This window comes from Corvus kubaryi, unplaced genomic scaffold (assembly GCF_017639235.1).
Source record: "Corvus kubaryi isolate FWS band 111438036 unplaced genomic scaffold, C.kubaryi_AGA036_p1.0 37308, whole genome shotgun sequence".
Lineage (NCBI taxonomy): Eukaryota > Metazoa > Chordata > Aves > Passeriformes > Corvidae > Corvus > Corvus kubaryi.
In genome coordinates, this window is record NW_024581096.1 from 9,195,518 (window position 1) to 9,209,655 (window position 14,138).

Genomic DNA, 14,138 nt, shown 5'->3' on the forward strand with positions numbered 1-14,138 from the left:
TTCACTGAGCACTCCTTTCTCTTCTTCAAAGCACACAGTTGCAGAGACTATTATCTTTCAATTCTTGCTGGAAAAATAAAATGTATCAAAATGCAATATGTTCATAAAGACGATTTTAGCATTTCAAAGTCTTTAGACTAAAATCCAGAAACTAGAAATGTGAAAACTAGATGACTTCCAAATACATATTCTCTAAGTTGAGCATAATTTTAATACAAAACTTTAAATCAAAATGCAGGTCAGACTTTCTGCTGACTTTACAAGCAGATGTCTTGTGGAAAACATTTATTCAGAACTTAAAGTCCCAAGGAACGAGCATTCATATATGCTTTACAGTAAAGTAACAGTGACTCCAAGGGACTGCATTTTACATCTTTTAGTTTTGCATAGTTGGTGGTGAGTCTTCTTTAAGGTAGCTGTCAGCTCCAGATGTACTGTCAGCTTGTGGAAGCAGCAATTTTACATGTAGATAAGAAGCATGCCAAATCATTGTGTAAAAAAAAAAAAGTCAGGAACTAGGAATCGTGTATATATAGAGCAGCTCAGGTCAAGTTTGCAATACAAGTTTTTTCCTCCACTGAAAATACTGAAAAATCAAAGTGAGACTTTTGTTCAAATTAGTGGACAAGTTTATGGTCTGTACAGATGAACTTTGTAAGTGCTTTCAGTCTTTACTGCAGCAGGGAAAAATTAGTTTTAACTCTGTCCTGCTGCCTAAGGAAGACAGGATAATCTTTTCATTAAACACTTAAGTCTTTCCTACTTGTCTTAAATCTCACAGAACTTCAATACAAGCTAGTGAATGTGAAAGAGCAGAAGAAAGCAGCAGGTTTCTCACTGTCAGGACCCCCTCGTCTGCCACTTGTCTGCCCACTCTTAATTGCTCATTGCTCTGTGTATGATAGAGATGAGTCATGAGAAGTTTAAAGATGATTTCACCTGAATTTTAGCATTTACAAATTTCAAATGCATGGTATAAAAGTGTTTCTTGTCTACAGGTTTCTGAACAGTGCCTTGCAAATGTACAACCTTTTAAAAAGATGTATTTTCCTAATGGTGGAATGGTAAATCAGTGAAGGCACAGAAACATGGAAAGCAAAATTTGGGGGAGATGTGAAGCAAGCTTCTTTATCACTGGTTCTAAAAAGAAACAGGCTTCACATTCGAATTTGAGCATGAGACCCAAGCTTTGCAGATCAGTAAAAGTATACACACAATTTGCCACTCTTGACAAATTAATTATGATTTAACAAAAATGTTTAGTATATGAAAATCACACTTTGTTTAAAGTAATTTCAAAATGGGCTGCAAGAGTTGCTGCTTTGCATGTGCTTTGCTGTTGAGTGATTTTCATATCCAGAAATGAAGTCAGCTTGTTCTCAGTAGTTTCCTTTCAAATCTGCAAGGAAGTTCTTGCTACTGGCCTTTGGCCTTCTTTTTTTTTTTTTTTTTTTTTTAACAGAAGAGGTTATTGGGCTTTAACTGTTGTGTTTTAGAATAATTGTAGCCCTACACAGAGAAGAAAAACTGGCCCAACTACATCAGATTTCACAGGTATCACAACTTGCACACAGCTGGGATTTTTTTTTTTTTTTTCAATAGAATAATCTGTTGTGGCACTGAATGTTAGTGACACTCGGTCTGGTTTGTAGTAGTAATCTTTATTTCTCACTGGGTCATTACTTCCTTATCACATTCTGCCTTTCCTTCCTGCTGCACACAACTCATTGAGTTACTGATAGCTCAAGTTTGCAAGTTCTCTCTGACTGAATTATAGTTCTAATCATCCAGTTGATGCCTGTAGATCATTAGTTGATACAGGAACAGAAAATGACACTCCGGCCAAAGGACTGGGAAGATACTACACTGTTTGTACCCTGAATTGCTGATTTGCTCCCTCTACTTCAGCCTGTGTGACCTACTTCCACAGTTCCTATGCTGAGGGTTCCAGCCAGAGCAGTGAAATTGCCAGCAAAACACAATGCATCATCCATGAATTATAAAAATTAATATTCATAACTCATTCATAATCCCAATATATACTTTGAAACTTGCTTCAGGCAACTACTGTACATAATAGTACTCATTAAAAAGAGGTATTGTGAATATAACCAGGTTATTTTGATGCATGGCTGTGTCAGCAGCCACTTGACTGAGTGTTGATCTACTCTCTGCTGAGACAACAGCTGTCAAGAATGGAAACTTGTACTGAATGCATTTAGTCCATGATTGCACTGATCTGAGAAACCTGTATTTCCCTAAGCAGGTAAGGGACAATTGTTGCAGCTAAGAGAGACCATATTGATCTAGTGTGGATCTTCAACTGCATTTGCTAAGTGCTTGGATTGGGGGTTCATAATAATTGTCACTTAGATGTGAACTGTCAATCCACTTAAAACAGCTTTGATTAAACTGTAAGTATTGGCGGGAGGTGGAGAGTGTATATAATCTTCCAAAAAAGTCAACTAGGTATCATTTTAAAATTGTCCTTTGGCACCTTGGTCTTTCTCTCTATTCAGGGAGGGTTTACACTACCCAGTTCTTGCTACGCAGCTCTGTGTTGGCTCGCCTTGCCCTGTGAATGCGTGAATGAAAAGGAGCCGTCACTAGAGAATTATTTATCTGTAGCCTGTGTTGTAGATGGGCAGTCTGCCTCCCGATTTTCCAGAGGTGCTGCTGTGGGGAGGTGAGGAATGAATGCTCAGTTGCTGAGCCGCGGTATTGCATAGGGATGCGGGAGAAGCAGTTCTGTGGGGAGAAGCAGCTCTGCAGCGGCGCACCTACTGGACGAGGTGTCTCTTGGAAAAGCACAGTTACACGTAAACAGGGTGGGGGTTTTTTCTAGGCCTTTGTAGTGCTAACTTTCACTTCCGCAGCAGCAAAAAAAGACACCCCCGTTTTCAGCAGATAAAAACTTACTTTAAAAAAAAAATACAAAGACACCGTGTGCTGTTCCCTTAAGCTTATTTTACAGATGTGTGTATGAAATACGCTCACATTCCGTGAGGGAGCAGGACTGTGCGGTTACCTCGCCGACTAACTGAGCTCGGTAGGGCCTCCGGAGAAGATCGCGCGGAGCTCGGCAGGAGTTCGGGCGGAGCTCGGCAGGAGCTCGGCAGGAGCTCGGTGAGGGAGTTCGGGCGCTCGCCCCGCCCCGCCCCGCCCCGCGCTGTTGCCGCCGTGCGGCGGCGCGGCCGCCTCAGCCGGCTCGGCTTGAGCGCCGCCCGCGGTTCGGGCTCGGCGTCCGGTGCGATGGAGGCGGAAAGGCTGATGGTGCTGTTCGGGGACGACTCGGTGGAGGTGCACTACGCCGGGGGGTCCCGCTTGCTGCTGTCTCCTTGCGGCTCGGAGTATCTGTACGAAGCGGCGCTCCCCGCGGCCGCCCACCCGCTCCAGCCGGCGGTGACCACCCGCCAGCGGGTCGCCTTCGTCGTCAGTGCCTACCGGGTATGCGGCGGGCAGTGCTTTTGGGGACGGGAGCGCTGCACCTCGTCCCTGCGCCGTCCCAGGGACCATCCCTTGGGCAGTGCCTGGACTGCCTCCCTGCGCGGGAACGGGGCGGCCCGGGGCATCACGGCACCAACAAGAGTTCTTGTTTCTCTCTGTAAAAAAAGGAGATGGTTTCATAGCCTCAGCTCCACAAAAGATCAGTATGAAATCAGCTTGAAATTTTATCACTGCATGGAATAACTCGTAACAGGGTTTGTTTTTCTTTGCACTTCAACAGGAGCAACTTCTACGAGCGCTAGATTTCCGGAATGCGTTTTCTTCTCGCCCTTACTTGCCTTCACGTGTTATACCTCCGGAAAGAAAAAAGGTGGGAGTTAGCCGTGTAATGCTTTTGTACAACAAACTTCTCTAGCGGACTTAATATCATTTCACAGGCCGTGGAGATCTATTCAGTGCAGTTCGGCTAATCTTCGTCATCTTTCTTAAAACTGCCATTTAAATTAGGTTTTAACTCTTACTTAGCCCTCTGTTTATGCACTTCTTTGAAGCCAAACACTGAAGTTAGTTTCCTCCTAGTTAGGGCAAGACCTAGGATTTTGTACTTGTTACATTTTGGCAGTAGAAACTTTTCAGGGCGGTCACGGTCACAGTGCAACGGGAGGGTGTTTTCCGTGAGGGCGTCAGATCTTCCCATTGAAGTACCTGCGTGAAAATGCTGCTGAGGTCTGTGAGAGGAATGGGGCAAAGTGTCTCTCTGTGGGAATGGCTGCTCCAGGTCAGACTGAACATCCATCCAGAGACCAGTTTACCATTTATGGAAGTTTTGCTCCTGATCAGCATCTCTCTGGGTGTACCCACCAAAAATGAGGGCACAGCGTGGTGGGAATCTTAAAACAACTGATTAATCAGGCAAGTTTTAAAGCTTTTAGACTGACCCTTCATTAGTAACACACTTCATGCTGATGTTTAGCTGCCTAAAGTACTGTTGCTCAGTATCACTATATACTTAGTTAAAAGACATCAGCCCTTACCAGTTATGCATTCTCTGCAAAGTACAGCAGCAAAGAGCTGATGGTCTGTTCTTAGGTGAGTGACTGGTGAGTCCCTGGTGAGCGACTTCCACCTTCTCTCAGGCCTTGAAAGATCTTGGTCGTTTGGAGGTTGGCTGGGTTTCTAGACTGTTTTTAACTTACAGCATTCCTTGTGACTACCTGCTTCAGCATGCTGAAGAATAACTTTCCTAGGCCACAGCAAGAACCTTTCCGTGCTGGTTGGCTTCTCCCCCACAATCCTTTTTTGTTGCTTTGGTTTTTTCCCCCTCACTTTGAGAAAAACTCCTGCCTTTTTTAAAGCCAAAATAGTCTTTCTAGAACTCCTGAGATTGTCCTTCTCCAGCAATTTACTGTCAGTTAATTGTTCTGTGGCCTGTTACCAACCAGTGCCCATGTTTTCAAGGCCTTTGCTCTTTGCCACACTCCAGCAGTCCACCATAATAAAGTAAGAGTTCATTAAGCTAGCTCTCATAACAAGTTGCTAATGAGCCTGACAGGCCAGCCCGGGGCCTTGCACAGTTAACCTGAGACCTGTTACTACCAGTGACAATACTTTCATGGGCCACAGGGCACAAAACCACTTAGACTGCATTACTTGCCTTGTGCTTGAGCTCAAAACAACCCATTCCTGTGGTGTGCTTAGGCTCTCCTTTGGCCACTCCAACCACCCACATTTCTAGGACAGCTCCATGAGGGGGATCTTGTCAGTGTTCCGAACTGCAGCTAGTATTCAAAATGCAGGTTAACTGTGAATATATATTCAGTGATATCACTATGTGTTCAGTTTGTTCTTGTTCCATTCCTAGAATTTTCAAGCATTTCATACTGATTAAACTGCTGGTGAGCATTGAGTACGTTTTCATGGGAGTGAGAATTACAACACTGGGATCTTGGTTGGCAGCAGTCAGCTTGGAGCCCATTCTCCTATATAAAAAAAATATATATATATAGTTAGGATTGCCTTTCCCCATTTAGATCACATTATATTTATCTCAACTGAATTTTTATCTGCAGCCTCGTTGTCTGGTATTGATTATTTTTTTAGTGTCCTTTTGCAATTCTTCATCAAATTGACTGATAATCAGTATGAACAAGATAGTTCAGCCATTCTCTCCCATTTTTTAAAAAGCAGTTGGAAGCACAAATACATACATATATAACATAGTTATATTTGTGGACAGTTGTGGACTGTCAGTTGTGCCTGGTCAGTTGCCCATGTACCTTACTAATTTATGACTGGATATTAAATTAAAATATTATTGCTAGATAGAACTCTTTAGTATGGGAGGAAGCAGATATGAAGATTAGATGTTTTGCTTCCTCTGAGTTCATACACGCAGGTAAATATGGAGCAGCATTTCTTGCCATACATCACCTTGCTGAAGGACTGAATTGATTTAAATGTAAATGCTCCTTTGCAGGTTCTGGAAGGCAGGTCATTTTTTATCTTGCTGTACATTCCAATCCTTTTTCTTGTATTAGATTCTTCTTAGTGATACCTTAGAAATTAAATGGCCTGACCCTGCTGCAGCTGATCTGACAAGATGTTTAGACAACGGCAGTGTGAAGATCTCATCTGTAGATGGCTGTGCTCACCTTTACTTGTCAGAATTGCAGCAAGAATTTACAGTGGAGTTCTTATGCAAAGTCAGCCAGTCATCTGCAGCATACTCATGCTCCTCTGAAAAGAACAGCAACTATCAAAGCAGAGATCAGTGTGGAAAACCAAGTAAAAATTATGCTGCAGAAAAATCAAGAATAAACGGTAAGAATAAACATGTTTGTGCTGAAGGAAAATACCGGGAACCAACAAAACCAAAGGACAAAGGAGATGGAGATGGAGTCCCTTTGTTCCGCACAAATTGTTCTTCTGAATACACGTGGGTTACACAGCGCTGGACTATTTCCTCCTGCCCTGAAGAATGGAAATACCCTTTGTCCTTGGCACTGAAGTGCTGTAACTTGCATACTGTGAAGAATGTAATGAAGACATATGAGAAAAACAGCTGTACAGCTGTTGAAAGTGACGTTTTAGCAGACCCTGAAACACATGAAACAGTTTCTCGTTTACCTACAGCTTTGCCACTCAGCTGCAGAGCCCCACATTTACACAGGTAATTTAAGCTGTTTACTTTGTAGTTGTTAACATATGTTTTACAATTCTGCAGTTTGGAACTTCAACTTCTAGTGAAATAACTGAATCCTAGCTATAAAAAAAAAGTTTAAAATTACTATCAGTTGGGGGTTTTTTAGGAACTTCTTGAAACATGACATTGTAAAACCAACATTCTGTAACCTACTGTAGTGAAGCTATAGTAATTAGTTCAGAGAAAAAGTAAATTTTATTTTCTGACATGCTGTATGAGCATGCAAAAGAAAAAGAGAGTGTTGAAAAAAGAACTCAGGTTTTGTATTGAAAAAAGAACACAGGTTTTGTATTGGGTTGGCTTGGTTTTTCCTCTTCATTTTTGAAAAGATAATGCTTCTGAGGTGGGCCAGTGGCATATGCTGTCTGTCAGCATCACTAAAAATAATAATAAAAAAAAAACATTTGCAGGATTGAGAAGTTTAATTTGGTAACTAATGGGGATAATCAAGGAGTCAGAGGACTCTGAAAATATGCATCCCTTTTTCTTTTGAATAAGTGTGCATACATCAGTTCTAGTTACAGAAATTATTACCAGCACACACACACACACACAGAAAAACAACCAGCACATGGACTTAGTGACGCTTTCATTGCATTTTATACAGGTGGACTTTCTGTGACTTCTTTCAGAATGAAGATACGGAGAAGTATTCATTCCCTCAGCTAATTCACGTTGTGTGGTGCCAGGGTGTTTTCTACAGGTATGTAGGACGTAATTTGTGTTATCTGGAAGACTTTATTTGTATGGGAGTTAAACTTTAAATGTCTTACTCTGTCCCTTTCTCACTCTCTGAGAAATGGAACATAATCTTCATGTCAGAGTCTCTTTGTTTCTTCTATTTGTTCACTGAACTTCACATTTTCTAGCACAGTGTATTACCAGGTCTGAATCTGAAATCATGTTTAAGTGATTATATGATTCCTTAAAGGTTTACTGGACAGCTGGACTTCCCACAGATTTCACTAATAATCATGGTACTTGGTTTCATTGCAAATTATTTTTCTCCTTTTGGTGCTGAAAATTTCTTAGTTTATAAATGTTTATCTTGGTGACCCAATTCACATGTTTCAGGCACTTCAGCTGTGGATTTTCCTGGCAAGTCACCTTGTCCATATGGTTAACCAAAAAAAAAAAAAAAAAAAAAACCAACCAAAAAAACCCAACAAACTAAAACACAACAATAAGACTTTAAAATTGAAATTGCTACAACTGCTATTAGCATCTAAAAGTCTTTGATAAAAGTATTACTGATGTTTAAACTTCTAAACTTTCTGCCCAGTGCTCTTCATTTTTCGTCAGTGTAATTCCTAAATTTTCAACTAATCTAAGCCAAATGTTTAGCAGCACTTCAGAGCTTTTTTCTGAGAATCCTCATTTCCTTGGAAGTATGGTGAGTAGCCATACTTATTCTTATAAGTTCCACCTCCAAAGTCCAGGCATCTAACCAGAGTTGCAAAATTGGGTCATTAAATTGGTTTTAGGCTCAGAGATACCATATGATCACAACTTAAAAAACATTGATCTTTGTGAAAAACACACAGCTGCAGTGGAAATTAAGATCTTCAGATGGTTCAGGAATTGTTCAGTCTGGCTGTTTCCTGTGTACACTAGGTAGGGCTGGTCTACCAAGAAAGTTGGATTTTTCTTTTCGGGATCACCGTGTTTTGTGGTCAGTGGAATGAGAGGTGTTTACCTCAACACAAAAAAGCTTCCCTTAGCTTACTGAAATCCCATCCCCATGCACATGTGCAAACAAAGAGCCTGGTAATGCTAATCTTCTGTGTTAAAAGAAATTATTGGTACATTCTGCTGTTCGTCAAACAGTAGAAAATTTTCACATGTGAGTTGCTGTGTGTCTCTGCTTATTGTTTTCTTCAGGTGTACTAATCTGTTTTCCTTGTATAGTGACACAGCATTTCAAATAATTGCTTAAAATCTTGTTATTTTTCTTAGATTTATCCATGGTAAGACAAACATCACAGAAATTTATCCTGGTGATGACTCATTTTTCAAGTCAGAGGGAGCATTTTTGGGAAAATATTTCGTACGTTATACAATCCAAAAAGGAACAAAAAAGGTATAAAACTATTTAAAAACTAAAACTACTTAGAAGTATGTTTCAAACTCCTTCAAGTTAGCAGCTTCCTTAAGACAATTGGCTGTGCAGTGTGTAGTGAAGTCAACACTGGTAATTACTATAATGCCTCAATCAAGCCATCAGTCATACAAAAAGATGAGATTATTCCTTCTGTTTCAGAATTTATTGTTGTAAATTTTACACAATAAGAAAAATCTTCCTCATTTTAGCATTTATTTTATCAAACTCAAAAGTAAGATTCTACAACAACCATTTCTCACTAATTTAGAAGTTTAGTCTTGAAGCCAGTGTATTGATTAGAGTTTAATCTCTTTGTACTTGGAAGTGTTTTCTACTAGAACCTAGAAGATGCAGGTTTTGTTCTGTCTTTGCTGTTCAGTGCTGGAAAAAGGATTTTGCCCCTCTGTGTCTGTCAAGTTCTACCAGAGGAGGGGTCCTCTCAAGTGCTAATGCAGCACCTTGTATTTTTAAAGCAGAATTAAGAATCAGATTTGTTCTCTTGGAACACAGGCTTTTACTTGTAGTCAAACATTGTCACTCAGTAATGAACTATAGTCTCCTCTCTGACTGTAAAGAAACTGAATATTTGAATATTTCTTCACACAGACATAAGGTTAAGGATACACTTTTCAATGAGATATTTGTCTGTGTTCTCTGGCAGATTTAAATGTGATTATAGTTAGTTTCTGAGAAGTTAGAAATTTCATAACTTGCAAGATCTTAATGCTCTTTTCATGCTATGGCACCTGTAACTAACTCATCTTCTTTCTGCTCTTCACTGCAGGTGGAAGAAAAGATGTATTCAGTGAACAGCCTGCCTCCTGATGTGTCAGGAAATCCATACTCTATATCCTCAATTATTACTCAGGCAACCAAGTAACTGTACCCTTCTTACATTAATTCCACTGACTTAGGAAGGACAGGAGTTAAAATTACACATAACACTTATTATTATGTTAAGTATAAAAATTAAAGGAAGTTATCTTAGCACTAAGGATGTATCTAAACTTTATAAAACAAAGGTTGCAAGTGCTTAGAAGACATAGTAGGAATGAGATGCTTAAATTTTTGTTCATTTTTTTTTCTCTTCTCAGAATACTTCAGTATTGCTGCAAAACAAAACTGTCATTAAATCATAATTATTATCTTTGCTGCTGGAAAGTGGTATGTAGCTGAAAATTTTTAAATCTTGCAGTGTTATAAGGATGATTATACAGGCTATAGGGAATAGGACTTAATCTAGAGGGAAGAATGTTGAATGTATCCTCACAGATCAGAAGGCATATATTTGGGAATCAGAAGCATGCATTTAAAAGTTATATTTAAGAAGCAATTGCATGATGAAGAGAGCTGGTTGTGATCCGGAAAAACAAGTTAATTAAAAATCTGGAACAGATACAGACAGTTTTAATGATGTAAATATCCTTTCTCCTCACATTTTTAATGCATTTTTTTGGTTCTAGGTACCTGAGGCAGATGGACGAGAAATGTTGCCAGTTTTGCTGCATGAAAAGGTTATTCCCAGTGTAGGAAGACTGGTTGTGTACTCAGATCATAAAGTCCATGCTGGATTTTGGGATGGGACAACCCTGACTATGGTTTGGGATTTCAGCTCTTCCTGTAGTGAGATCCAGGTAACTTGTAACTTAGAAGAAGGACTATTCCTAAAACTTTCCAGGAAAAAATGTTACTAGGAAACTAATGAGGATACGAAACAAAAGTTCTGGTGCCTATAAAATACAAAAACAAGAAAGAATTAAATTCTACAGGTTTGGAGACATTTTTACACACTTTTAGAAATAATTTATTCTTGAATAGCACAAAGCAAGAGTTGGGGCTTTGCCAGGTGTTTTTCCTCTGCATTCGTCATAGCAGACAATACCAGATTCTATCCCTAGCAAAACAAAGACTTGCAAGTGTTAAAAGTGGATTGTTTGTAGATATTAAATTCTTAAATTGGCATATTATACTTGCTTTTTTTTTCTTTGGACTGCAGCAGAAAATTAATATTTGATTTTTTTTTTTCTTCTAAGATAAATGAAGATGTAGGCTGGTGTAAGTTATCTACTCCTAATGGGCTACAGCAGCTAATACAGATAAGTCATCCTGGAGTCTATGAAAGGTATAAGCAACTGAAACAATTTAAATACAAAATGATTCTCTATAAATCCTCTTATATGAAAAAACCAGTATTTACTGACAATATACTGGTAGGGATGGAACAAACATGTAATGATATGACATCTTACTTTTGGCAAAGATTCAAGACCTGTATGACTCAGGGCCCATGCATGCTGTGATTCCATTATAATTGTTTATGGCAATGTCTTTTTAGAAAAATAACTAGAGCTGCAACTTGGCGTTTACTTCAGGGGATAAGAAAAAAACCCCAAAAGCATTTGTCCTATATAGAGCTGATATATAGAACTGCACAGCACTTCATCCAGTTTTTGCTTTATTACAGATACTGACCTCTGCCTGCAGATTGCTTTTTCTAATCTGTTTGCCCTAATTACAGCCTCATTATGGGAATCATCAGAAGTTTTCTGTGCTGTGTTTTAGCAAGCAGATATTCACAAACAAAAATTAACACTTGTACACTATTCATTGCAAATCATACAGCTTTGTTATAATTTACTGTATCTGTATAGGTCTAAATATCAAGAAGATTCTGGACAAAAAGTACGAATCAAAAAATGGCAAGGCAAGCTAGGAGAAAAAGCTGGATTTTGAATCATAGCTTTTTCTTTCACATCCAGGTGGATTCCTTAATGCCTTCAGTTTTTTGCTCAAATTAATGGAGTATATTTCTCATATAAATAACTACTTTTTTGTATTTTCATATTAACAAAGGTACATCAGAACAGCAATAGAATGGTGCAGAAGTTTGAATGAAATGAAAGAGATTCCTGAATATACTGCGCACCCTGTAACTCAAGAAAATTGGTATTCATCTTTATCCTAAATAATTGACTCTAAATAATGTTTAAAACAAAACTCAAAAATATTATAAGCTGTGAATTTTATATCTTGCATTTTCTAATGGTCAAAAATGAAAATTTATTTTAAAAGTCCATTTATTTTGTATATGGTTTCGTATTTTTCATTCAGTGTTTAAAATATTAGGTGAGTTTCAGGTGAAGGTTGTTTCCTTGAGCTTTGCCTGTTTTACTTAAAAATCAGAATTATGGTGACTTTGTCAAAGGATAATTAATGTTACAAAGATAGTATCTTGGAAGGCAAAGATGGGATACCAGACTAAGAAAGTGTCTTTTAACAGAACATCAAGCAGTCCAAAACAGTACTTTAACCTGCTTAATGACACTTGTATCTCTTGCTGATGTACTTGTCCCTTTTAATACATGCTACTGACCAAAAATCTACTGACATCATCAGCAAACACATTGGGATTAAAAATGTGCTAATTGAAATCAATTACAGTTGCAGTTGTTACTTAAATTGTAGCAGATTCAGCTGACACATTTTATAGCTGATGAAATTAAATTCTATCTATATTTATACATACTTACAGCAAAGAGACTATTCTTAGAGCAGAGACCCAATTTTTGGAAACATAAGTGATTGACAAAAGTCAGCCATTGAATAATGGTATCAAAGACAGAGAAAATGCTTTTTTTCACTTGGATTTTGCTGATCTAATTTTCAGTATTGCTGGAAACTGTTAAAAATTAAAATCTGAAGTAGAAAATATCCTTGAGAACCTTTTATGATACTAAATCATTTAATAGCCTTTATTTTCTTGGATAGGTCTGCTGATGCTGAGCTCGAAAAAATACAGAGATTTAATTGTATCCTTTTAAAATCTGTAAAAATTTTTTTCACTTTTATATTCTGATGTTCATCTGCATGTTCAAATATGCACTTTAAATCATCAAAGGCTCTCTATCCTGATCTTACCATCTTTTACTGTCTCACTTCTTAAAATTGCCTCTTTTTCTTACTTAAAATTTTTGTTTTATCACTTATCTTGTGGTAAAGATAAAAAACCAAACAAAAACAGTGTCTAAGTACAAAACTAAAATGAAAAGTCACCAGAAAATAAAGCCCTTTTATGTGTATTGCGTAAGTTTTGCTAAGAGTCATCTGCTGATCTGTTCTTGAAAGAGGAATAACACAGTTGCCTTTGGGCTTGTTGTTGCAGTACAGTATCTTTCTGTTTATCAGCTACCTTAGTATTGTTCTATTTTGTTCAGCCAGCTCAAAATGTTTACTGTGCTGAATCTGCTTAAAGCCACTTTCTGTAATTGTCTTTAAGCCAGAACTGTTCAATTCTATTAGTATGAAAAGTGCATGCTGTTAAACTGCAGTGTAACACCTGTTTTCTTTTTAAAGTAACTCTTGGATAAATTGAAGTCTGAAAGACATTTTCCTATAAATGTTGTAGCCATTTTAAGCAATACACACTTTTTCCTTTTTTTAGCTGTATGTAATTACCATGCTACAAAATGTGAGACTTTGCAAGCAGAATGATGAATAGAAATGCTAATTTTTATTATAAGAAACTAATTTTTTTCTTTAGGAGGAAGAGTTTGAAATTCTTTCTTAACAAAGTAACACTAGTTTTATTAGACAATAGCAACATTTTGAGAAGGACATCTGCTGAAAAATCCAATCCATCTGGTATCACTGTCAGAAAAAATGAAAACAGGAGTGAGACGGAAGAACTCAGCGAAGGTTGCGTCTTGGAGGCTTTGGAAAAAACTTCTAAAGTCATTCAGGATATTGAATCTTTGCTTGCTGCTTCTGGGAAGTGAAGCCCACGGGCACATGAAGCCTGCGGGCACACGAAGCCCTGTGTTCTGTGTCTTCACCAGCTGTGCCTGAGCAGGCTCTGAGGGGAGAGAGGAATGAACGCTGAAGCCAGAGGCACAAGTGTATTCCTGGTCAAGTCTGCCAGGTGCCAGTGTAATATCATTTATAACGCCAGTGGTATATTTGGTATAGGCAAAGAGAACAGCTGAGATAATAGAGCACTGCTGTGTAAATACATCAGGCCTGACCGGACAGTGCTGCTTTTAAATGTATGAATGTGTTTTCGAATGAACTTGATTGATGGATCGCTGCTGAAGTGACCAGGGTAGAGGTGGGAAGTTTTAACTGTAAAAACGTGCTTTTATTCAGATGCTTACACCAAGATAATACCGAATAAAATGTCTCCCAAACGCTCTTTTTTAGTAAATAAATACTAATTTCAGGGTAGGAGACACTTTTCTGCTGTGTGGTCTGTCAGTGGCTCACCATGTCTTTAGTGACAAAACACTAAACTCTCACCGTCGATTTCCCTCCCAGCACTTTAAGGAGCCAAAGCGCGAGCACCCAAACCCTGTACTTAATATTCCTGCAAACATTTCCCCCTCACAACCAAGC

General features: G+C 38.6%; 1 protein-coding gene across 2 annotated transcripts; it reads left to right on the forward strand.

Moving 5' to 3' along the window:
* Positions 1-3,170: 3,170 nt before the first annotated feature.
* CUNH5orf34 (chromosome unknown C5orf34 homolog) lies at positions 3,171-13,973 on the forward strand. 2 transcript variants are annotated; one of them, XM_042028396.1, is made up of 12 exons: positions 3,171-3,447; positions 3,728-3,817; positions 5,985-6,616; positions 7,257-7,352; positions 8,606-8,729; positions 9,535-9,626; positions 9,845-9,914; positions 10,214-10,384; positions 10,784-10,872; positions 11,604-11,696; positions 12,519-12,559; positions 13,332-13,973. In XM_042028396.1, exons 1-12 carry the CDS (start codon positions 3,253-3,255, stop codon positions 13,523-13,525), a joined length of 1,887 nt encoding a protein of 628 aa, XP_041884330.1. In that variant the 5' UTR covers positions 3,171-3,252; the 3' UTR covers positions 13,526-13,973. The 2 variants fall into 2 exon arrangements, with proteins under 2 accessions (XP_041884330.1, XP_041884331.1); XM_042028397.1 differs by lacking the exon at positions 12,519-12,559 and having other exon boundaries at positions 13,291-13,973.
* Positions 13,974-14,138: the final 165 nt, after the last annotated feature.

Bases quoted from the DNA above. Each gene is read 5' to 3' on its own strand.
- CUNH5orf34 (XM_042028396.1), top strand. From the start codon at position 3,253: ATGGAGGCGGAAAGGCTGATGGTGCTGTTCGGGGACGACTCGGTGGAG. The intron at 7,353-8,605 runs GTATGTAGGACG...TATTTTTCTTAG, and splicing joins TGCCAGGGTGTTTTCTACAG to ATTTATCCATGGTAAGACAA. The intron at 8,730-9,534 runs GTATAAAACTAT...TCTTCACTGCAG, and splicing joins TCCAAAAAGGAACAAAAAAG to GTGGAAGAAAAGATGTATTC.